The sequence below is a fragment of the Panthera pardus genome, unplaced genomic scaffold, assembly GCF_024362965.1.
Source record: "Panthera pardus isolate Hobbes unplaced genomic scaffold, ASM2436296v1 HiC_scaffold_24, whole genome shotgun sequence".
In the NCBI taxonomy this organism is placed as follows: Eukaryota; Metazoa; Chordata; class Mammalia; order Carnivora; family Felidae; genus Panthera; species Panthera pardus.
In genome coordinates, this window is record NW_026526810.1 from 87,462,130 (window position 1) to 87,486,520 (window position 24,391).

General features: G+C 34.4%; 1 protein-coding gene across 2 annotated transcripts in view; it reads right to left on the reverse strand.

The window, feature by feature from the left end:
- Nucleotides 1–24,391, reverse strand: part of MDGA2 (MAM domain containing glycosylphosphatidylinositol anchor 2) — an 857,656-nt gene that overhangs the window by 305,164 nt on the left and 528,101 nt on the right. For both annotated transcript variants that reach the window (XR_002080692.2, XM_019451903.2), the window contains exon 4: nt 20,341–20,537. Coding sequence is in view for 1 of the 2 variants with exons in the window: in XM_019451903.2 (XP_019307448.1) it covers nt 20,341–20,537 (197 nt within the window). In the remaining variant the exon portion in view is untranslated. The remainder of the gene's footprint in view (nt 1–20,340; nt 20,538–24,391) is intronic.

The window sequence follows — 24,391 nt, forward strand, 5'->3', positions numbered from 1 at the left end:
TTGTTAAGAATTTTTGTGTCCATGTTCATCAGGGAAATTGGTCTATAGTACTCCTTTTTAGTAGGGTCTTTGTCTGGTTTTGGAATCAGGTAATGCTGGCCTCATAGAATGAGATTGGAAGTTTTCCTTCCATTTCTATTTTTTTTGAACAGCTTCAAGAGAATAGGTGTTAACTCTTCTTTAAATGTTTTGTAGAATTCCCCTGGAAAGCCATCTGGCCCCAGACTCTTGTTTTTTGGGAGATTTTTGATTACTAATTCCATTTCTTTCCTGGTTATAGGTCTTGTTCAAATTTTCTATTTCTTCCTCTTTCAGTTTTGGTAGTGTACATGTTTCTAGGAATTTGTCCATTTCTTCCAGATTTCCCAATTTATTGGCATATAATTGCTAATAATATTCTCTTATTATTGTTTGTATTTCTGCAGTGTTGGTTGTGATCTCTCCTCTTCCCTTCTTGATTTCATTTATTTGTGTCCTTTCCTTTTTCTTTTTGATCAAACTAGCTAGGGGATTATCAATTTTGTTAATTCTGTCAAAGAACCAGCTCCTGGTTTCAATGACCTGTGCTGTTTTGTTGAATTTGATAGTATTGATTTCTGCTCTCATATTTATCATTTACCATCTTCTGCTCGTTTTGGATTTTATTTGCTGCTCTTTTCCCATTTCTTCTAGGTGCAAGGTTAGGTTGTATAGCTGAGACATTTCTTCCTTCTTTAGGAAGGCCTGCATATTATATACTTCCCTCTTATGACAACCTTTGTTGCATCCCAGAGGTTTTAGTCTGTGGTGCTATCATTTCCATTGGCTTCCATGTACTTTTTAATTTCCTCTTTAATTTCTTGGTGAACACATTCACTTTTTAATAGGATGTTCTTTAGTCTCCAAGTATCTGTTGTTTTTCCAAATTTTTTCTTGTGGTTGATTTCGAGTTTCATAGCGTTGTGGTGTGAATATATGAACAGTATGATCTTGATCTTTTTTGTACTAGTTGAGGGCTGATTTGCGTCCCAGTATGTGATCTATTCTGGAGAATGTTCCACGTGCACTCGAGAAGAATATGTATTCTGATGTTTTAGGATGAAATATTCTGAATATATCTGTTATGTCCATCTGGTCCAGTGTGTCATTCAAAGCCATTGTTACCTGTTGATTTTCTATTTATCTGTCCATTGCTGTTAGTGGGGTGTTGAATTCACCTACTATTATGGTATTATTGTCAACGAGTTTCTTTATTTTTGTGACTAATTGATTTATACATTTGGGTTCTCTGTGTTGGGAGCATAAATTTTTACAATAGTTAGATCTTGGTGGACGGACCCCTTAATTATGATATAATGCTCTTCTTCATCTCTTGACGCAGTCTTTATTTTAAAGTCTAGATTGTCTGATATAAGGATGGCCACTCCGTCTTTCTTTTGTTGACCATTAGCATGATAGATGGTTCTCCATCCCCTTACCTTCAATTTGAAGGTGTCTTTAGGTCTAAAGTGGGTCTCTTGTAAACAGCAGATAGATGGATCTTGTTTTCTTATCCATTCTGGTACCCTATGTCTTTTGATTGGAGCATTTAATCCATTGACGTTTAGAGTAAGTACTGAAAGATATAAACTTATTGCCATTGTGTTGCCTGCAGAGTTGTAGTGTCTGGTGGTGTTCACTGGTCCTTTCTAGTCTTCGTTGCTTTTGATCTTTTTTGTTTTGTTTTGTCTTTTCTGCCCTCAGAGAGTCTCCCTTAAAATTTCTTACAGGGATGACTTGATGGTCACAAACTCCATTAGTTTTTGTCTGGGAAACTCTTCACCTCTCCTTCTATTTTGAATGACAGCCTTGCTGGATAAAGAATTCTTGGCTGCATGGTTTTTCTGATTCAGCACATTGAATATATCCTGCCACTCCTTTCTTGCCTGCCAAATTTCTGTGGATAGGTTTGTGTGAACCCATCCTCCCTTATAGGTTAAGGACTTTTTTTTCCCTTGCTGCTTTCATAATTCTCTCCTTGTCTGTGTATTTTGTGAGTTTGTCTACCATTGTTGATGGTCGCTTTTTTGTTGAATCTAATGGAAGTTCTCTGTGCTTCCTGGATTTTGATGTCTGTGTCTTTCCCTAGGTTAGGAAAGTTTTCCACTATGATTTTCCACACAAACCTTCTACCCCTTTTTCTCTCTTGATCTTCTGAGACTCCTATAATTTGGATGTTATTCCTTTTTAATGAGTCACTGAGTTCTCTAATTCTTATATTGTGTTCTTTTGCCTTAATTTCCCTCTTTTTTTCTGCTTCATTATTCTCCACAAGTTTGTCTTCCATATCACTGATTCATTGCTCTGCTTTATCCATCCTTGACACCATGGCATCCATTCAAGGCTGAGTCTCAGTTATAGCATTTTTAATTTCATCCTGACTAGATTTTACTTCTTTTATTTCTGCAGAAGGGATTCTATCCTTTTTTCAACATCAGCTAGTTCTTATTATCGTGATTCTAAATTCTTGTTCAGACATCTGCCTACACATATGTGGTGATTAAGTCCTTGGCTGTCATTTCTTCCTGTTCATTTGGGGTGAATTCCTTCATGTCATCATTTTGGATGAAAAATAAGAATTAATAAAATAAAAATTAAAAATTAAAAAAATCAAAACGACACAAAAATCAAATAAATGAAAGAAACTTGATAGAATAAAGAAAAAGGGAAAGAAAAGAAAATTTTTAAAAAGGAAAACAATGTAAGAAAATGTTTGAAAAATTTAAAAAGTATACAATAATATAAAATGAAAGTAAAATAGAGTAAGAAAATTTACAAAAAAGTAATAAAAAATATAGCATAAAAATTAAAAGATATTTTTTATAAAAATGGGAAAAAAAATCTTTCTGTATCCAAGAATAAGAAAAGAAAAAAAACCCGAATATATGGAGCAGTGAACAGAATGAAATCCAAATGAAATTACATCCAGTTTCTCCTAGAAGTAAACTATGAAGCACTTTATAGTCAGTAAATTAAGCAGACAGAGAGACTTGTGGTGGTCCTCTAGAGCTTGGTTTGCACAGTTGGACAGGGCTGGTGTAATGGCTCTGTTCTCCACCAGGTGGCACTGCTTATCTTACTGGGGTGGATTGGTGTGGCACCTGTGAGTGTGTATGCGGATGCACAGGAAAGGTAACAATGGCATCACCCAACTTTTCAGTCTCTCCCACCAGAACTCTGTGCTCTCACCAACTGGCAATCGAGCGCCCCTCCTTTGTCTATAGCTTCTGTCCAATCCTCTCCTCTAGTGTTCGCATCCAACCTGTCAGCCTGCCAGGCAGCACCTCCCTCCCAAATTTTATCTCAGATGGGGCTGTGTTTCCAAACCCCTCACTTCTGAGGGCCCTGTGGCTTGTATCTGCTCAGACTCTCTCGGGAGAGTCTTGCTGAGCAATGGCTGGGCACTGTCTTGTCCCCAGTAACGTACTTGCAATTGTGCTGCTGCAGAGGCTCAGAGACTGTGTTGGGTACCAACTTGGCCCAGAATAAGTTTGTGTGATCACATAGCGACAGAGATTCAGAGATTATGGCAAATTACAACATACAACTGGTGTGAGATTGCACTGCACACTGGCCTCTTTGTTCCAGTGCCAGCAATCATTTTCTCTGGGGTCCACTAGGATCTTTGCCTGTGGGGAGGCCATATGGCCTCTATCCAATGCCCTCCTAGCATGGGAACTGCTTCTCCCCATGTGGCCCACAGACCTTGCAGACCTTGCAGACCTTGCTGCCTGCTCCTGGGGATTCTCCCTTCCCACTAGAGCACTACCAGGTATTGAGCTGCAGAATTTCTGATGTTGGGCTCCCCTCCTAATAGAGTCTTAATGGCATTGAAATCCTCTCATTTCTCCTCTCTCCCTTTTATTCAGTCACTTATAGGCATTTCCATTCTTTGTCTTTCTCTCTAGCTACTTTCAGGGGGAGGGCTTTTCCTGTACTCCTCCCTCCCACAATCTCTCTCCTCTCTCTGCAAATACAGCTTCCTACCCTCTGCGGCTTCTCTCCCCCCCAGCTCACTTCTTCACACCACATACCTGCCGAGTTCTGTGGCTCATGTTATGCAAATTGTTGTGTTTGTCCTTGGATCAATTTTCTATGTGTGCAAAAAGATTTGGTGCTGATCTAGCTGCATTTCAGGAATGACAGAAGCAGAGAACTTCCATGCTGCTCTGTCAACTTGGCCCCTCCTCAGATAATTTTTGAATAACATGACATATTTTACTCCTTTTACCTCTGTGACTGCTATTCCTTAGCTTTTTCCACTTTTCTTTCTCTTCTCAACACTTAACTATTTAGATTCCCTGGAACTCTGTTTCACAGTTGATTTTGAGTTACAAAATTCCCCTGGTGACCCACTACTCCTTGCCACTACAAGCCCTATCTTCCTGCTCCTCTCCTCAATTCTATATCTCTATTCCAGAATTCTCCCTTAAGTTTCATACACAGAGACCAATATTTTACTTTAATATGTCCATTTTGATGTCTCATAGACACCTAAAACTTAACATATCCTAAACTGAACTTCAGCTCTATTCCTCTGAATTTACTCTTCCTTCTTTAAAAACAAGAATCAGGGGCGCCTGGGTGGCTCAGTCGGTTGAGCGGCCGACTTCGGCTCAGGTCATGATCTCGCGGTCCATGAGTTCTAGCCCCGCATCGGGCTCTGTGCTGACAGCTCAGAGCCTGGAGCCTGTTTCAGATTCTGTGTCTCCCTCTCTCTCTGACCCTCCCCCGTTCATGCTCTGTCTCTCTCTGTCTCAAAAATAAATAAACGTTAAAAAAAATTAAAAAAAAAACAAGAATCATAGACTTTCAGTTACTTCTTAATCATATATTCAGTATCTCCTTCTCAGATCCTTTTATTGACTTTGAAACATGTTCAATCTTGGCCATTCTTCTTATTTATTTTTAAATGTAATGTTATAAACCCTACATTCTGCTAAGAAATTCCTAATTATGCTTAGTATAGTTTAAGAACACAAGCAAGCATAATTATCTATAACCAGGAATTATTTGTTTGTTTGTTTTTTAAATAGGCTGAATGCCCAACGTGGGGCTTGAACTCATGACCCTGAGATCAAGAATTGGATGCTCTATTGACTGAGCCAGACACGCACCCCCAGGATTTTTTTAAATATGAAAATCTTATCACATCATTTCCTTGCTCAAATCAGAGTATTGAGCTGCAGAATTTCTGATGCTGGGCTCCCCTGCTAATAGAGCCAGGTGCCTCCATAATTTTTTTAAATATGAAAATCTGGTCATGTCATTTCTCTGTTTAAATCACATCAATGGCTTAACTATCATTCTTAAAGTTAACACAATAGCTATCAACATGATGGTCAACCCTATATGGTCTGCATTCTCCTTTCCTCTCCAGTCTCATATCATTCTCTTAGTGCCCTGTACACATCCTTCCTTCTATCACAGAACCTTTTCACATAGTTGGCTCTTTATCTCTCTATGCTTAATCAATTTCATCTCATTCTTAGGTACCAATACTCCTCACTTCCACAGGTAAGCCTTTCCTCACCTCTGGAAGAGGAGAAATCCCTTTTTGTGAGGTCTGTTTATATCATTATATTCATAATACAGTCTCATCTTTCCTTTTATTTCAATAATGGCTTGATTTTCTGCCAGACTCATCCCTTTGCCAGTAAGTACCTAGGGGGAAGGGATTGTGTCTGTCCTGCTCTCAGCATTATGTTTCAAGCACCTAGGACAGGACTCAGCTAGAGACACTTCATAAATGAATACTTTTTCAATTAAAAGTGCTATAACTACCTGTATTTCACCACTCAAGGCTTTGCTTTGCACGTATTTATTTCCCCAGGATTTATTATCTCCTTGGAACCCAATATGAATTCAATAGATGTTAATAAATATAGACAATTTCTAAAAGTAATTCTAAAGGCAATTTTTCAGTAACAAAGATTCTCAAATATATACAAAGGAGAAACAGTGTCATTTAGGTGTATATTTAGTGATAAAGTCTGTCTATTCACATGGAGTTAATTATATTCTGCCACAACTTGTTTCTGTTTCCACTGACAAATTATTTTTAATACATATTTAAAAAAATATTTCAACACCCCAATGAAACCATACCTATTAATGTCATTAATAATGCTCTTTTGTTACAATTCAATACATCTTTCTTTTTTTTAAATGCTTCTATATTTCTCTGCTTTTTTCTAACACTTTAGATTATCTTTGCTACTTTGACAGCCCCTCAGTGTAGGTAATTAGAATATCATACTTCAGTCACTTCTTGGTTGTTTTCCATTTTCTATCTGTTGTGCAAATTTTATTCTGCAATCTTCTAGTGTACTAATTAGAAACATTGCTTCAATTAGTATCGATGTATAGATTCCTGACAAATCTCTAAGCTAAACAACAACAGAAAAAAATGTATTTGAAATAAATTATCAATAGTATTGTAACTAATAAAATCTAACTTTTCTTATTTTTTTCCTGTCCTTTTACCTGCAATGTTTGTTAGCAACAATGACCGTACACTTGAATTTTGCTCCCTCTGAACCTCTTAAAATAATCTATCATGGCTTTCTAATTCTCTTTGATCAATGTTATTTATTTGTTTATTTATGTCACCTGCTGACTTCTATTTTTCCTGCATTACTCACCTCCCTTCAAAAAGAAAGCATCTCATACTTTCCCAATGTATTTTTTTCCCTCTTGGTTGCTTTTGGCCTCTTTGTACATGTCTTGACACCTCTGACTTCTAGCCTCGTCTCTTGTTCTCTGATAACTGCTTGATGGAGATTTTCATCAGTAAGGCACACGATGTCATATTAAAGTTAGTTTACTAGTACACTCCATTATACTGGCTGCACTGCCTCATATGAATTTTCTCTTCTGATGTTATTTTTAATGCAAGCCACCATCATTCTCCCATAATCCAGACTCAGAAGTCATGTCGTCATTTACTTTTTACTGTTTCTCATTACTCCAGATTAAATGACATCAAGAGCTTTAGATTATTCTTTAATTTTCCTTTCACAAAATGACCTTTCCTTTCCAATCCTATTGGCATAATATTTGCTTTATATCCTTATTTATCATTGATTTAACAAATATTGCTTGAGTGCTCATTTTGGCTAAGGTAATGTATGTACCATCTACTATGGAGAACTGCAGCTCTCCTTTATTCCAGTCATTCTGTAGCTGCCATCAGACCTGTCTTCATCATGCCATGTCCATGCTAAAATATCCTAGCCAGCTCTCCTCTGAAACATCATTTCAAAATTCTTTAGTTTCTTATTTGAGGCCCCATGCAGTCTACACAAAATTATTTTCCTTATTCTTCAAATTCCATATTCCCAATTACTTTCATCATGATTTTGAACTCTTTGTAATATCCAACTCTGCCATGTTTTTTTGATGTTTATTTATTTTTGAGAGACAGAGACAGAGCACAAGAAAGGAAGGGGAGAGAGAGAGAGAGAGGGAGACACAGAATCCAAAGCAGGTTCCAAGATGTCAGCACAGAGCCCAACCTGGGACTCAAACCAATGAATCACGACATCATGACCTGAGCTGAAGTCAGGATGCTCAACCAACTGAACCACCCAGGCACCCCCCAACTCTGCCATCTTTTAAAAAGACACCCCCACCCCCTGATATGCATCTTTTTCTGCTCCCATCTTAACTGAAGTGCAGTTCAAAAAAATGTGTACATACCCTATGGTCTTTCTGAACTTCTCAGTTAAATTCTCTTCCTTTGGATCTTTTATTGCATTTTTATACTAAGACACCTATTTATAAATCACTGTTTCGTGTTTCCTTATTAGTTATCATTACTTCTATTCTTTAACTGAATCGTAAGGCCCTTGGGACAGGATCATCCTGTTTCTCTCACAATACTAGTTAGAAACCTTTCATGTACTGCTTAATAAAAACTTGTTCATTAATAGAATGTACTTAAAGTTTGGTCTTTTCCAACCATCATATCCTTTAGGAAGAAATGTAGTCATAACATACAATCATAATGAGTTTTTAATATTGTTTATTTTGAGAGAGTATGTGTGCACATGTATGAGCACAAGCAGAGGAGGGGCAAAAGGAGAGAAAGAGAGAGACAGAGAGACAGAGAGACACAGAGAGACACAGAGGGAGGGAAGGAGAGAGAGAGAAACAATCCTAAGCAGGCTCCATGTTCAGCATGGAACCCAATACAAGGCTTGACACCAGGCTCCATCTCATGACCCTGGTGTCCTGATGTGAGCTGAAATAAAGAGTCTGATGCTTAACAGACTGAGCCACTTAGGCACCCCAAATAATAATGACTTTTAAAATAGAGGGCAAAAATATAAAATCTAGACAAATTAGATTTCATTTTTCTTCACTAGGCACATGGTCCTTTGCTTATGTCGCTGCATTTCTTGCATCATCTTTATTACTTTCTCATTTCTCTACCCTTTCTATAAAACTTGTCATATTAATAATCAATTGGGGGCACTGGATGGCTCAGTTAGTTAAACATCCAACTTCAGCTCAGGTCATGATCTCATGATCTGTGAGTCGGTACCCCTCATAGGGCTCTGTGCTGACAGCTCAGAGGCTGGAGTCTGTTTCACATTCTGGGTCTCCCTCTCTCTGCCCTTCTTTTCCTAGTTCTCTGTCTTTCTCTCTCTCAAAAGTAAATAAACATTAAATAATCAACTAGATGCTGATTCTTTCTCTGTAACTTTTCTACATTTAAGTATTTACACCTGGACTACTAGAATAGATATACAGCACTTCCTGTCTATTAAATATTAAGAAATAGCTAGTTTCTTGACTTAAAATTTACTACAACCATAGAGGGAATGACCTGGTTGGAAATTCAGTTTCTTGATCCTACACTGCTGTGGGAGGAACAATAAACTCATTGTAAATTGAAAATATCAGAAGTTAAAAATGTATTTAATGCACCTAATATACCAAACATCATGGCTTAGCCTAATCTACCTTAACCGTGTTCAGAACTCTTACATGAGCCTACAGTTGGGCAAAGTCATCTCACACAAAGCGTATTTTATAATAAAATGCCTAATATCTCAGGTAATCTAGTGAATATTGTACTGAAAGTGAAAAACACAATGGCTATTTGGGTATCAGCCGTTTACCTCCTGATCACATGGTGGATTAGGAGCTCTGGCTCGCCTGATGCTGCCCAGCATCAGAAAGAGAATATCTAACTGCGTATCACCAGTCCTTAAAAGATCAACATTCAAAATTCAAAGAATGGTTTCTATTAAATGTGTACCACTTTCACATCATTATAAAGTCAAAAAAGCATAAATTGAGTCATTATAAGTTGGGGACTGTCTGTATATGTTTTCTGTCATTTGCATTGTATATGTTTTCTGCTTGTTTTTTTTTTTTTTTTTGCATTATATATTTGTATGGATCTTCGTTTTCCATTATATGAGATAACTTCACTGTTAAGTTCCACCTCTGCCATTTGTGCAGTTCATGTTGTCAATTCAGTGAAGACTGCTGACTAGAAAAAAAATAAAGCCAACTCACTCTCTTGCATATTTCCAGTAAACATTTTTTTAACCATATTAGCTTTTTAGTACTAGTAATTAAAAAAATTCTTAACATTACGGAAGTCTGAAAGGTAGATTTATGAAGCTGAGTTAGGGGCCATTGACAGAATTGTACAGTCAGTTATAAATAAGAAAATGTAAATGGAAAATAAGTCACAAGGGAAGGAAATATGCAAAAAAAAATCAGATACATCTGGGCCAACAGCAATGAAGCTCTGGCCATTAAAATATAGAAGTCACTACTGTACTGGATGTATTCTTGAAATATTTTGTATACCTAAGTTTTTGTGGAAGGAATGTGCCTGCTGCTTATATTATCCAAAGGTAAGAATATAAATTGGGAGGTAATATTGTTAAGGCTTAAAAAGAGAATTCATTTTTCCCTTTGAGATGATTCCCACCATTTAAAGACCAAGTATGGCCCAGTAACTATAATGGTTTGCACAAAGCATATTCTAGTTAATTCTTAAACGCAGAACAGAGCAGCAAAATAGGTACAGAAGACAAAAAACAAAAAACAAAAGAATAACTTTTACTGTGAACTCTAGATTCATAATATCCCAAGGATTCAGCTCTCTTGGGACTGGAGAATTATTCTGGGTGAGCTAAGATAATTTATTTCTAATAGTCGGAAAACAAGGTCCCAAGATATGTGAACCTACAGGACAGCCATCTAGGCTAATACATAAAATTATGCAGCATGGCAAGGAGTGAGAAGGGCTAATACAGACAAATCCTATTGAATGAATATAGAAAAGAACAGAGTTATGGGAAAATTTGAACCTTAACTACTTAATTAATTCACTACATTCAGGAAATGATGAAGGCATTCAGGATGACCCTGTTCCCCTCAATAAAGAGCTTCCATAATACTTAAAAAATATATATAGCATAATATATAAAAAAACAGGATACCAACAAATGTGTGCATATATATTGCTATCAAATAGCATGTATATATACATTTGAAGGTATATATTTAGAATGGTATAGACTTTACTACTTATAACTGGTTTTATCACATAACATTAATTTTATTTTGTTGCTCATATAAATTTAATATTCTGTGCTGATAGAAGGCTATTTGCATGTGAATTTCCATGATTTGTAAAAAGGAATTTTCAGTTGATTATTGTGTAATTGTATAATTAGTCTAATTAGCCTAATTATAACTAATTATGTAATTGATGTAAATATGTTCAGTCTTATAATTAGATGGTGTAATTACAATACACAAGATGATGTCATCAACATCTTTATTAAAGTTCTAGAAAAATAGCAAAAGTATGTGTAGTTGATAAAATTTAAGTACATGTTCCTTTAACATTGACCAAATTATCTGTGATATCTATATTTAAGCTTTTAAAACTACTTTTTGTAAATAAAATAAAAAAGGGAAGGCATTCTATACATTAGTCCGTGGCCATTACCAAAGTTGACATTGAGTAATGAAATAATACCCCTGGCATCAAGCACCATTTCTAGTAAAAGAAACACATTTTCTTTTAAAAGAAATTGGAAATTTTAAAAATACTTATTTTCAGGTATCAGTAAAAAATTAAAATCTTTTTATTCACACTCATTTTTTCCATGTCTAATGACTAATTTATTATGAACTTATGAATTGACAACAATATGTTAGCTTACACCTTCAGTAATGAGTGTAAGTATAAATGTATAATTATTCCTCTTAAACTTATTACATTACATTCTTATGAATTCTATCAGACTTAGAAACTCGGACCAATTTCACCTCAGTAGCATGAGTTATATAAAAAGGTGTAAATAAGATTTTTCTCTCTCAATAGGATGGCGAAGTAAATATTTTATTCAAATTGATATAGTTATTAACTTAATATTAATGGGGAAATTCAATTTAATAAGAAGAAGAAATCATTACTGAATAGCAAAACATAAATATCCTAAAAAAATGATTTTCTAATGTTAAAAAATAAGCAGACTATGATCTGTAATGTGAATTCTTCCACAATATGGTCCCAGTATAGTGTTCCAGCTTTACAGTCCACCTATTCCCCACCTTTACCAATTATTGTTCCAGTCAATCTTGGAGATATTGTCATCCTTCTCTATTACTATAGGTACTACTGTTTTCCATCTTGAATGTTCTCTCTGTGGCATTATTGCTTGCCTCTATTTTAAGAATGATGTTTACTTTGTATCATAACCATTATTTACCTTACGTTCTTCCCACACATATCAACAAAGTAAGAAGAGGAGGAGCCATGCCTAGTAACCTCTATATCTCTAGAAGAGAGTTCCCCAAACCTTGCACATAGTAGATCTTGGTTAAAGTAAATTAAAGTAAAGTAAAGTAAAGTAAATTCAGGATCTTGGGGCACCTGGATGGTTCAGTCAGTTAACCTTCCAACTTTGGCTCAGGTCTTGATCTCATGGTTTGTGGGTTCAAGCCCCACATTGGGCTCTGTGATGACAGTTCAGAGCCTGGAGCCTGCTTATTAGCATTCTGTGTCTCCCTATCTCTCTGCCCCTCCCCTGTTCATGCTCTCTCTCTCAAAAATGAATAAACACTAAAAAATTTGAAAAAAATAACTGGATCTTATTTACATTATAAAGCCACAAGGCTACAGAATCTATGAAAATAAATTAAAATATTATTGAATTATTCCAATACAAACAATGTTAATGTGGAAAATTTTTTCATCATAAAGTACACATGGTAGGTGATGGGAAACAACCATCCAAGAAATGAATAACACCAAAGAATTATATCTATATTTATATCTATATATATATAATTTATTAAATTCATATATTTATTAAATGAATATACATATATTATATATATTAAATTTACAAAATTATATATATACGCACACACACATACACACAAATGCACACATAAAAACTAGCACAATAAGCAACAGGAAAATTAAACACTATTCCTATCTCATTAAAAATACCAAAGCCATTATAGGAAGGCAAATATATCTTGGGAAATATTTCAAGGACACAACACAAAATTAATTTTAAATCTAGAGAAAATTTGATACGTACCAAAACAAGTGATGCCTTTAATTCAATAACACAATTCTGGATAATTACTTAGAAATGTATGGTTTGATCTTCTAATGTACAGAAAAACAACTAGATAATGATAATTCTGTAAGTTAGAACTTACAAAAAAATCATATTTTATCATTATAAAAATGAAGAACACAAGCTAAGTTTATTTTGCTGCTTTCTACTGCTGGTCAACCATAATTCACAGTCCTTCCAAATTTCCAAGGAGGTTAGAAAATACAAATGAGGACACTGTCTACCATCAAGGAGATTCATAGGCAAAAATGTGCCTTATATCATGTTCATCTGTATTATAAAAATCCCAGCCCTGTAATCCTCAACATATCAATTCTACTTTTTTCATTCAACAAAACTTTTAGAGAAATCCTGGTTACTCTGTAGCTATATAATACTAGTAATAATATCATATACACCACCACATCCCTCCTGAAGTAACTTGAACTTGAGCCTGAGCTTCAAAATGGCAGCCCAGAGGCCCAAATACAGAACTCTGGCAATAGGCAGTGCATTTTTTTTTACAATGTATGCACACATAGCAAGCTTCGCCATTTTTTATTTTCATACTACCAGGAAGATTTACTTATATATGTTACCAGATTAGTCTCAGTGAACATTTGCATTTGTGATTCCTGCCTAAAAGTAAACTTACTATGCTCGTTAAAAAAGAAACACTGGAATTTCAAGGTGGCTATCTACACCTGGCCCCTGAAACATAATTTTTTTTTGTAGGAAACTCTCCAGAATTTATTAAATAAATGGCCAACTTCTTATGCATTTATGATGTATATATGCGTGTGTATATATATACATATATATAAACTCAAAAGCTGTTTCTCAAAAGTTGATGTATCTAAATAAAATTGGCTGAAAAACTTTACATATAATCTCATATTATTTATAAAGCAAATTTACACATGACAAAGCACTAAAATCAAAATGAGGCAGATTGGGGTGCCTACGTGGTTCAGTCCATTAAGAATATGACTTGTCTCAGGTAATGATTTCACCATTGGGTTCAAGCCCTGCAGTGCTGACAGCTCAGAGCCTGGAACCTGCTTTGGATTCTGTCTCCTTCTCTCTCTGCCCCTCCCCACTCCCCTTCTCTCTGTCCCTCTCTCAAAAATGAAATTTTTTTTACATGAGGCAGATCGAGTTTTTCTTTGCTTGATTATAACATATTGCCAATATCAGTCACCCATCGTTGAATAGCAGTCTCCTCAAACTGATCTACAGATTCACCACAACTTTATTCAAAATCTTATCAGACTTTTTGTAAAAATTGACAGGATGATCCCAAAATTTAAGTGGAAATGCAAAGCCAAAACATCAGAATCAGTTTTGAAAAAGATGGACACAGTTGTTAGATTTATTCTTTCTGATTTCCAGAGTTATTATAAAGTCACAGTAATTAAGACAGTGTGGTATTGGCATAAAGACAGACATATAAATCGATAAAACAGAATTAATAGGTCAGAAATAGACCCTAATACACAGGGCCAATTGATTTTCAATTTAAGTGTCAAAGAAATTCAGTGGTGAATGATTTTTTTTAATAAATGGTGCTAGAACCCATGTATAACCATCCACAAAAAATGAACCTCAAACATTCCCTCATACCATAAACAAAAATTAACTCAAAATGGGAAAAAAAGCTGGTAAATATAAATGAATAATGATTGCTCCAAAGAAGAAAATACTGATATCTTGTTGATTTAAAAATATACATAGAATTAAAATACTAGATGAAAATGACATGAAATACAAAAGGGTAAATATTGTTAAAGTATTCTAAGTTTTTTTCACTACTGAGGAAGTGATAAAGTAATAATCAAAGATGCAAGGTGTAACTTTTAAGGTAACCAAAACAAGATATTAAGATAATTTAAAACTCCTAGTTGAATAAAGGAGTAAATGTATGACAAATTTAAAAGAAGACAAGAAAAGAGATAAATAAAAGATAATAGGTGGGTCATGTAGAAAAAAAGGATTAAATATAGTAAAAACTAAGATTTGTCTCACCAGCTTAACACAATGAAACCTATATACTGATTACAAGTGACATAACAACACATAAAATATGCAAGTAAAAAAGGTGGATAATTACCATTTTCCCTCCACTCCCCAAATAAACCAAACACTAACCAAAAAGGAGACAAACCAAGAAACACACTCCTAACTAGAGAGAATAGATGACTACCAGAGGGGAGGTGAGTGTGTGTGTGTGGGGGGGGGGAGGGGGTGAAATAGGTGATGGTGATAAAGGAGTGCACTTGCTGTGATGAGCACCAGGTGATGTATGGACGTATTGGATCACCATATTGTACACCTGAAACTAACATTACACTCTATGTTAACTAACTGGAATTTAAATAAAAAGTTTTTTAAAAAGCTAGTGTAGTTAAATTAATGACAGACACAAGAGGCTTTAAGTCAAGAAGCATTTTTAGAGGTAAAAATGGACATTCTTAACAATAATCTACCAGGAAAATAATATACTAAGATAATCCACTAGGAAGTTATAAAAATTCTATATCTGTACTAATAATATACCTTCAAAATATATATAATGCAAATATTGAAAACAGACAACTCTACAGCCATATTAACAGACATTAGCCTCTCTAAATAGTTTTTAAAAGAACAGACAGAAAAATTGGAAAATATAAAGGAAATCTGAACACACAATTAACAAATGTGACCAATTTGAAACACAGTAATTGCGAAGTGCACATTCTTGTGTGTGGGCGCACATATACCATTTATGAAAGTAGACCACAGGCTTAGCATAATGCAAGTCTAGGTTAATTTCTAAAGGTTAAAATGGGTCAGAGTATGGTTTCTGATATAACGAAATCAGACAAGAAATCAATTAAAAACTAAGTAGAAAATCATGAACACTTTGGAAACTAAATACATTAAGATGGATTCAATTATAACATCTTTCTCATTCACATTTCACTAAGCCTTCTTTAATGGGTAAAGAGGGATGGAATTACAGAGAGTGACTCAAGAGTTACTAGTAACTTGGACTCAGTTTTATTTACACCATAGCTAGAAATCCAGACATCTCCATGGAAGTGCTGGCTCAACATTTAACACATATTTATTGAGAATCTTCCATGCATCAGGCAGTGTTTGAGCTGTTGAAAAGATAAAGACTCTATAATTAGTGAGTTTATGTCCAAACACACAAATGGGATAATTTGATGGATTCAGTGCTATGAGAAAAATAAAATAAAATAAAACTGGGTATTGGAAAAGTGTAACTGTGGAAGGGAGACATGTTATTTCACAAAGGTCTGCCAGGGAAGACTTTCTGAGGTGATTAAGTCTTCAGTGTTAAGACCCCTGCCATGTTATCTAAGTAAATAGGAGGAAGAATTGATAACATGGAGAATGGAGACCCCAGGGATAGACAAGGTTAGCACCTAGGGATGGTGTAACCAGAACAATGCGTGAAGTATAGATTAGGTAAGAGAGAAGAAGACAGAGCAAAGTCAAATAGGATCTAGACCGCAATATATTATTTGGATTTATTTGAAATATTTGGAAGCCACTGGAGGGATTAAGAAGAAAAACATATTTGATCAGATTTACATTTTTAAACAATCAGTCAGATGTCTGGAGTAATAAACCATGGCAGCCAGTTATTCTGCTATTCCAATATTCTATGGAGAGATCATAGAAGTTGTGTGATATAGTTGGACTTGTGTATATTAGGCCTATGTACAGTATATACCATGGAGTATAGAGTAAAACCACTGATAGCATTTTATCTATGAAAAATCCCACACTCTCTATGGCTGTAAGAACTAAAATTTCCATATGCTGCTGTTTGAGAGTTTCTATCAAACAGAGTTTTTGGCCTACAAAAAATGTTTGATATTAACAGGTTAAGTACATACAAAACACAAAAATATTGAAGTACTCCTTGTGCTCCAACATGAATTTTTTGGACACATACAAATACATATTAGCTATTTCAGAAGGAGAGATAAGCAACACAGTCAAATAAGCAAAGGCAGGAAGGACATCTTCATTTTTTAAAAATTTTTTTAATGTTTATTTTTGAGAGATAGAGACAGAGCACGAGTGGGGGAGGGGCAGAGACACATAATCTGAAGCAGGCTCCAGACTCTGAGCTGTCAGCACAGAGCACAACACAGGCCTTGAACCCACGAACCGTGAGATTATGACCTGAGCTGAAGTCGGATTCTTAACTGACTGAGCCACCCAGGCACCCCAGGAAGGGTATCTTTAAATAGGAGCTAAACTGTATGTTATTGGTAATTATCAACTACAGCAGGTGAATCCACAACACAGAATTTGCAAGAAAAGTTTGTTTGTGTCTTAAATACTTTTTAAGAGAACTGATTCAGATGGTTTAAACAGCAGAGTTATGAGCACAGCCACCTTAGAGAAAGCCTGTGTTACATAGTAAAGGCTGATATTCATATCCAAGAAAGTATCAGTAGTGAAATGTTCAAATTAAAAAGTTGTTTTCTCCTAAGTGAATGGAGGAAGGAAAATAAAGAAGAGAAAATAAAAGTTATTATTAAAAGGAAGAATCACTAGTTATGAGTCTGAGAACTCTTATAAGATGTTTTTTTACAGCTGGTAACAGAAACTAGCAACGGATTCAAAAGAATGAAAAGTTTGTGCTTGCTTAATAACTTTAAAACAAATTCCTAATTATTTTGGAAGTATACATATTTTTCCAAAAGGTGAACATGGCCCATGTGTTCATGTCCAAGAGATCAGACCCACCTACAGGCAAGAAATAGCTATACAGTATCACCCTTGTATCTGTAAATGTTATCATTTTTCACAAGATTCTAGAGGAAAACATGTTGTTTTTTTCATTCTTAACAATGTACACATTCTAGGCAACCTACGGAATAGGAGAAGATATTTGGAAATGACCTAACTAATAAAGGGTTAGTATCCAAAATATATAAAGAACTTATAAAACTCAACACCCAAAAAACAATCCAATTAAAAAATGGGCAGAAAACAGAAACAGGCATTTCTCCAAAGAAGACATAGAGATGGCCAACAGACACACGAAAAGATACTCATCATAACTTATCATTAGGGAAATGCAAATCAAAACCATAATCATCTCACACCCATCAGAATGGCTAAAACCAAAAACACAAAAAACAGCAGGTGTTGGTGAGCATGTGAAGAAAAAGGAACACTCATGCACTGTTAGTAGGAATGAAAACTGACACAGCCACTGTGAAAATCAGTATGGAGTTTCCTTAGAAAGTTAAAAACAGAACAACTTTATGTCCCAGCAATCACACCAGTGGGTATTTACCCAAAGAATATAATAACAGTAATTCAAAGGGATATCCCTATGTTAATAGCGGCATTATTTAAAATATCCAAGATATGGAAGCAGCCCAATATATAATATTCCATTGTGTACATTAATATATATGTATACAATTGAATTGTATACATATTATATATATTCCATTGTATACATATATATTAATGTACACAATGGAATATATATAATGTGATATATGCAGAATAAATAATAAAAGAATAAAAAATAATGAAATCTTTCCATTTGCAATGACGTGGATGGAGCTAGAGAGTATAATGCTAAGCGAAATAAGTCAGTCCAAGAAAGACAAATATCATATGACTGCACTCATCTGTGGAATTTAAGAAACAAAACAAATGAGCAATTGGAACAAAACGAAGAGAGACAGAGAGAGAGAGAGAGAGAGAGAGAGAGAGAGAGAAATCAAGAAACAGACTCTTAATTATAAAGAACAAACAGATGGTTACCAGAGGAGAGGTGGGTGGGAGGATGGGGGAATAGGTGATGGGGATTAAGGAGGGCACTTGTGATGAGCACAGGGTGATGCATGGAAGTGTTGAATCACTATATTGTACATCTAAAACTAATATTACACTGTATGTTAACTAACTAGAATTAGCATAAAAATTTAAAAAAAGACAACGTACATATTCTAAAAAAACATTGACAATAGAAAAATAAAAATAAAAATGGTAGATGATCATTTATCTGATTTCTAAACCTTAGGGCCACCCAAGCAACTAAATACTGCTAACAAATATTTTGTTAATTTTCTAACTAAGAAAAAAAATGATTTAAGTAAAAACTGAACAATGAATTACAGTAGTGCTGAATGAATGGAGAGATTGTGGTCTTCCTTTTTGGCAGAAAGCAACTGATATTGTAATAGCCTGAGTCAGGAGAGGGTCAAATTAAAACAGGCTTCAACAATGTGTCATGGTAGTAACACATGTGCAACAATGATTTTCAGAAGTTTGTATCTTGGTAAGTCCCAGCTGTTCTATACCTCCAAGTAGCAATATGTAAGTATACATAGTGTGTTCAGATGTTTTTGTACAATTATGCATTCTTCCACAGTTAATATCTAAACATTGGCAATTATATTAATTGAAAGAGGTCAGAACTCAGATGTTACAGGTAAATGGTTTACCAAGGAAACGGTTTAATAGGGAAATATATTTAATGATGAAAAATGAGATGCTGGGAAATTTACAAACTCAGGATGACCTTTTGTTATTATAGGGAGTTAAGAGGTGAAACATGTATTTATCTTTAATATTTAGAAGTAGAATATTTATAATATATAAAATTTAGTTGTATATTGACCTAATTATGATCACAAAATATCTCAAAGCTTCATATAAAATGGTCAAATCCCTCTTTATTATTCAGGGTCACAATTATTTTGAATATTTTCATAGACATTTTTTAATTAAAAATTATTTTTCTTTGTTAATTAGGTTTGTATTCCTTTCTAGTAACCAGAAAAGCTCTATAATAACAGCACTCAAATATTCTTTCAAATTTTAGTGTCTTCCTCAAGAATTACTAATTCTCCACTCGATATATTATAGAAGAATATTTCACATTACATTAACTCTATGTGAAATTAATTCGATTTTTCTTTTTATTAAATAAGTTGAGGACCCATTAGAAATTTCAGTTTTTACATAATTAATGCTCTATTATTAACCTAATTCAAAACCCAAAATGAACAAAAGAAATTAGAAATTTTTTCCTACAACCAAAGTTAAGTGAATTTCAAGTACACTTCTTTATTCCTTTAAAAGTATTTACCATTGAAAAGAGAAAAATCAAAATTTCTCCCTTTAAGAAATATTTTCCACAAAAAACAAAGCAGTCATCAAATGTACAATTATGTACTTTATAATGAAACCTAGGTAAACCTATGGATAAAGGAATACAAGTTAGGATACTTGATTTTTTTTTCAAATGTTAACATTTTAAATTTAGCTATCACATAAAAATTAACAAATTTTATTATTTGAGTTACCTTAGCTTTCAGTCAAGAACATATTGGGTTTTTTTTATTTTTTTAACATTTATTCATTTTTGAGAGAAAGAATCAGAGCTCAAGCAGGGGAGGGGCAGAGAGAGAAGGAAACACAGAATCCAAAGCAGGCTCCAAGCTCTGAGCTGTCAGCACAGAGCCCAACATGGAAATCGAACCCACACACCATGAGACCATGACTGAGCTAAAGTTGGACACTTAACCAATTGAGCCACCCAGGCGCCCAAGAACGTGTTTTTTACAAGGCCAGATTTGGAGACACTCTTTTCAAATAAACATAATACTACAAGCTACCTGAATTAGGAAAGCATTTTAACATTATTAGTAATTCCTACCTGGGTAAAGAAGGGTTCGTAAATCTCAACTCCTTTATCAGATCCTTGTAGTAACACCTCCTGACCACGTCTCCAGCTGTACCGTACAGGTGGATTGGAACTGGCAACACACCGGAGGAACACCGTTCTCTCATAGTAAAATTGTTCTTTAGCTTCACCTATACTTTGATGAACAGTTACTACTGGGTCATCCAAATCTAAAAAACAAAAAATAAAATAAACCAAGTGACAATGTTATGAGTTACATGGCTTTTATAAGTATTACACATAAGAAACCTAACCAAAGGTTCATTTTCATAATCAGTTTTACTGCTTATCTCTAGACTCGTTTTTTTCATTTAGTTTATTGAAATTGTTTAGAGAAAATTCCAATGATAGGCTGTAAAAACAAATAGAGATATTTTTTAAGATTTCTACTTGTTGAGACAGTACACAGGACTTTGCATATTTCCAACACTTTCTAACAGCTGCATAGAACAGAGCTCCATGAGAGATCAGAATCCAAGACCCTTCAATTCAAGAGATTAGCCAAAACAACGACACAGGGACAGGGAAATATCAAGTGGCTCAACGACTCTTTCCCTTAATCCCTTAACATCTTTTCTAAACATTTATAGCAGATATATTTAAATAAAAAAAATTATGTTTATAAACTATTATCATCTTTATAGTGAGAAAATATGATCTTTTAATTTTTTTTAATGTTCATGTACTTTTGAGAGACACAGAGAGGGACAGAGCATGAGTGGGTGAAGGACAAGAGAGAGAGGGAGACACAGAATCTGAAGCAGGCTCTAGGCACAGAGCCCAACGTGGAGCTCCAACTCACGGACAGTGAGACCATGACCTGAGCCGAAGTCAGACATCCAACCGACTGAGCCACCCAGGCGCCCCGAGAAAATATGATCTTAAACTAGGTTAAGTTCTTTCTTCATCTCAGATTTTATTTCCCAGATTACATTTGCTAATTTGAAATGTGCTAACAGAAGGTACTGTTAAAAGGCACTAATATTTCTACTACAGGATACTGAGATTAAATTTTTGCCATCTTACATGCATCTTAAAGAAGGGATATATACCACAGTGTTTAGTAAACAGTTTCTGGAAAAAAAATACATAAATATCTTGGGCTTTGTATGAACATGGGTTCATACAATCTTCGTATGAACCTGGGTTCATAGAGTCTTTCTCTCAACTACCCAACCCTACCATCATAGTGTGAAGGCAGTCAAAGACAGCTAATTAAATGAATGGTTGATTAACATTGCCGAGTCCCAGTAAAACTATTTACAAATGTAGGTGCCTAGACAGATTTGGCTCATGGGCCACAGCTTGCCATAGATTGTCAACCCCTGATCTGCCATATCCCAGTTTCTTTAATTAAGAGAAGAAGAAATTAGAAAGTAAACTTGCTTTAAAATAACAACTGTATTATATATTTGTTTTTTTGTTTTTTTTTCTGTATTATATATTTGAAAGTCAATAAGAAAATAGATCTTAAAAGTTGTCATCACACACACAAAAGTATCTGTACCTCGTGCATGGTGATAGATGCTAACTAAACTTATTTTGGTGATCATTTTGCAATATGCACAAATATCAAATCATTGTGTGGTATACCTGAAACTGATATAATGCTATATGTCGATTATATCTCAACAACAAAAAAGAGGGAAAAAAAAAAAAACCAACAACAACAACATGCTCTTGGTTCCAAATGCTAATAATATTAACGTAGTATATACTTACTAAGTATGATGCAAACTTTCGCTGTATTTAAATATTAATTTCACCCAGCTTTGCCCTTTTTGGCTTTGTACCCGAAAGATTACTTAATCTTTGTGGTCTTAAATTGCCTTACCAATAAAATGGGAATAATAATGGTACTATATAATTAAAGTTGTTGGAGAATTAAATGAGTTACTCCTCACAGCCTTGGGCACATAGTAGAAGCTCAATAAAAATTAGCTATTATTACTACTATTATCATTATTGGGTTTCATTTAGACTTCCATTAATTCCACATACTTTTCTTACCTTTACCTCAATTCACAATGCACAAAACTCTCATTTTAAATAGATAAAAATGCCATTTTGCCATTTGTTCAGACTACCAATTTTTTCTATAAGACAAATACTTTCATGTGAACACTGAAGAGAAGCTATTATATTTATAAATATTATATATTTATATACATATTATATATTATTGTTATATATTATATACATTAAATAAACATAAGAATAGTAAGGTGTGTGAGCATATGCCACCCAGAATAGTTAAAATGCAGTGTTCTTTAAAAAGATTCTTTGTGATGCATTAAAATAATAAAAAGTCAACAAAAGTCATGAAGTAATAGCAGCCCTAAGGAATCAAAGAACAGAATTCTCAAATTTCCCCAGTTTTAAAAAAGGTTTTTCCAAATGTGAACTGCTTGACAGCCCTACTTAAATTTCTAGTTTTGCAACATTCTGAGTTTTTTTTTTCCAACATTAGAATCTTTTCACAGCTACCTCAAAGGCTTCTAATTTTAGTAGTATAAATTTACAGAACAACTGCTGCTTTTTGGTAAAATTGAAGGAACTTTCAGTTTAAATTCATTCTATTAGCTGTGCAAGGATACATGCCATCTGGTTTTAATAGTCAGTGTACTTAGGGATACCAGCATCATTATTATGAAATGTTTAAAGGTCTTGAGAATCTGTCAAATATTCGCTTACTTGGTGATTAGTCCTTCACATACAAATCAAATCCTTAGAGGAGATTGATTATATGAATTCAGCCTTAGTGACTTGAAAAAAAAAGTATTGTGAATGGATTGTAAACAACTCATTTTTTTTTTTCTTAGACAAAACATAATTTCTTTTAGTCCTATCTCATTTTTAGGAGATATGATCTGGGTTATGTTGTAAAAACAAAATTCTGAAGCCAGAAAGTTTAGGGACAAAACAAGTGGATGGTAATCAATGCAACAACGATGATAGTCCCAGGCCTCCAAGTAGTTAACAATATTTTACTCTCCAACATGCATTTATTGACATATCCCTAGCTCTTTTCTTGTTAGGTGATGGTGTCAATAGACCAAACCTGAACAAACATTTAAACATGCTCTTCTCTGATCTATGTAAGTTTCAGGTCACTGGCCTTCTGAGAATCCAATCCTGTGACAATGTGCACTGAACATTGTATTGGCAGAATTATCTGTTGGATTCACCCATGTTTAGGAACTTCTACTTCACAAAGCTCCTAAATGATATATATATATATATCATATATATATTACATATATGATATATATATATACTTATATAATATATATTATTATATTATAATATAAGGTATTATAATATAATATATATTACATTACATATATATATATATTTTATTTAAAAACAAACATAACAAAGACAAGTCATGTTCTAGAAAGTCAAACAATGACATTCCTAAAAAAATATATTTTATATGTGTGGAGGGGTATGTTTATATTTATACACATATAAATATACTTACATGATATATAATTTTACCATATACATATAAATCACTTAAAACAGTACATATGTTTAACCTAAACTCTACATAGTCTTAGTGAATGTATACTGAATATGAGTATTTGTTGTAGGTCAGGTTTCTTGGAAAAGACTCTAAAAGAGAGGTATGTGTGCAGGAAGTATATTGAGAAGTACCTTCTAGATCAACACTTGATTGACAGACTTAGGATTGTTGGGGAGGAGAGTTGAGCTACAGCACAGTTATAACAAAGGTCTCAATAGCTCTATAGAAGTGATGGAGAGGTGAGGTCTTCTCACAGTTGTCCTGCCCTAAGGCAAGGGAGCTAAGCTTTATATACCCACCCCCTCCTCCTCAATCAGTCCTTCCCTCTGTGCTACTCCCACCTAGAAGGCATGACCTTGGGAGGGATAGCTCTATTAGGTTTAGGATAATTTCTTTTTAAAAAAAATTTTTTTTAGTTTATTTATTTTGAGAGAGAGAGAGAGAGAGAGAGAGAGAGAGAGAGAGAGAGATGGAGAGTGGCTTGAAGCAGGGAAA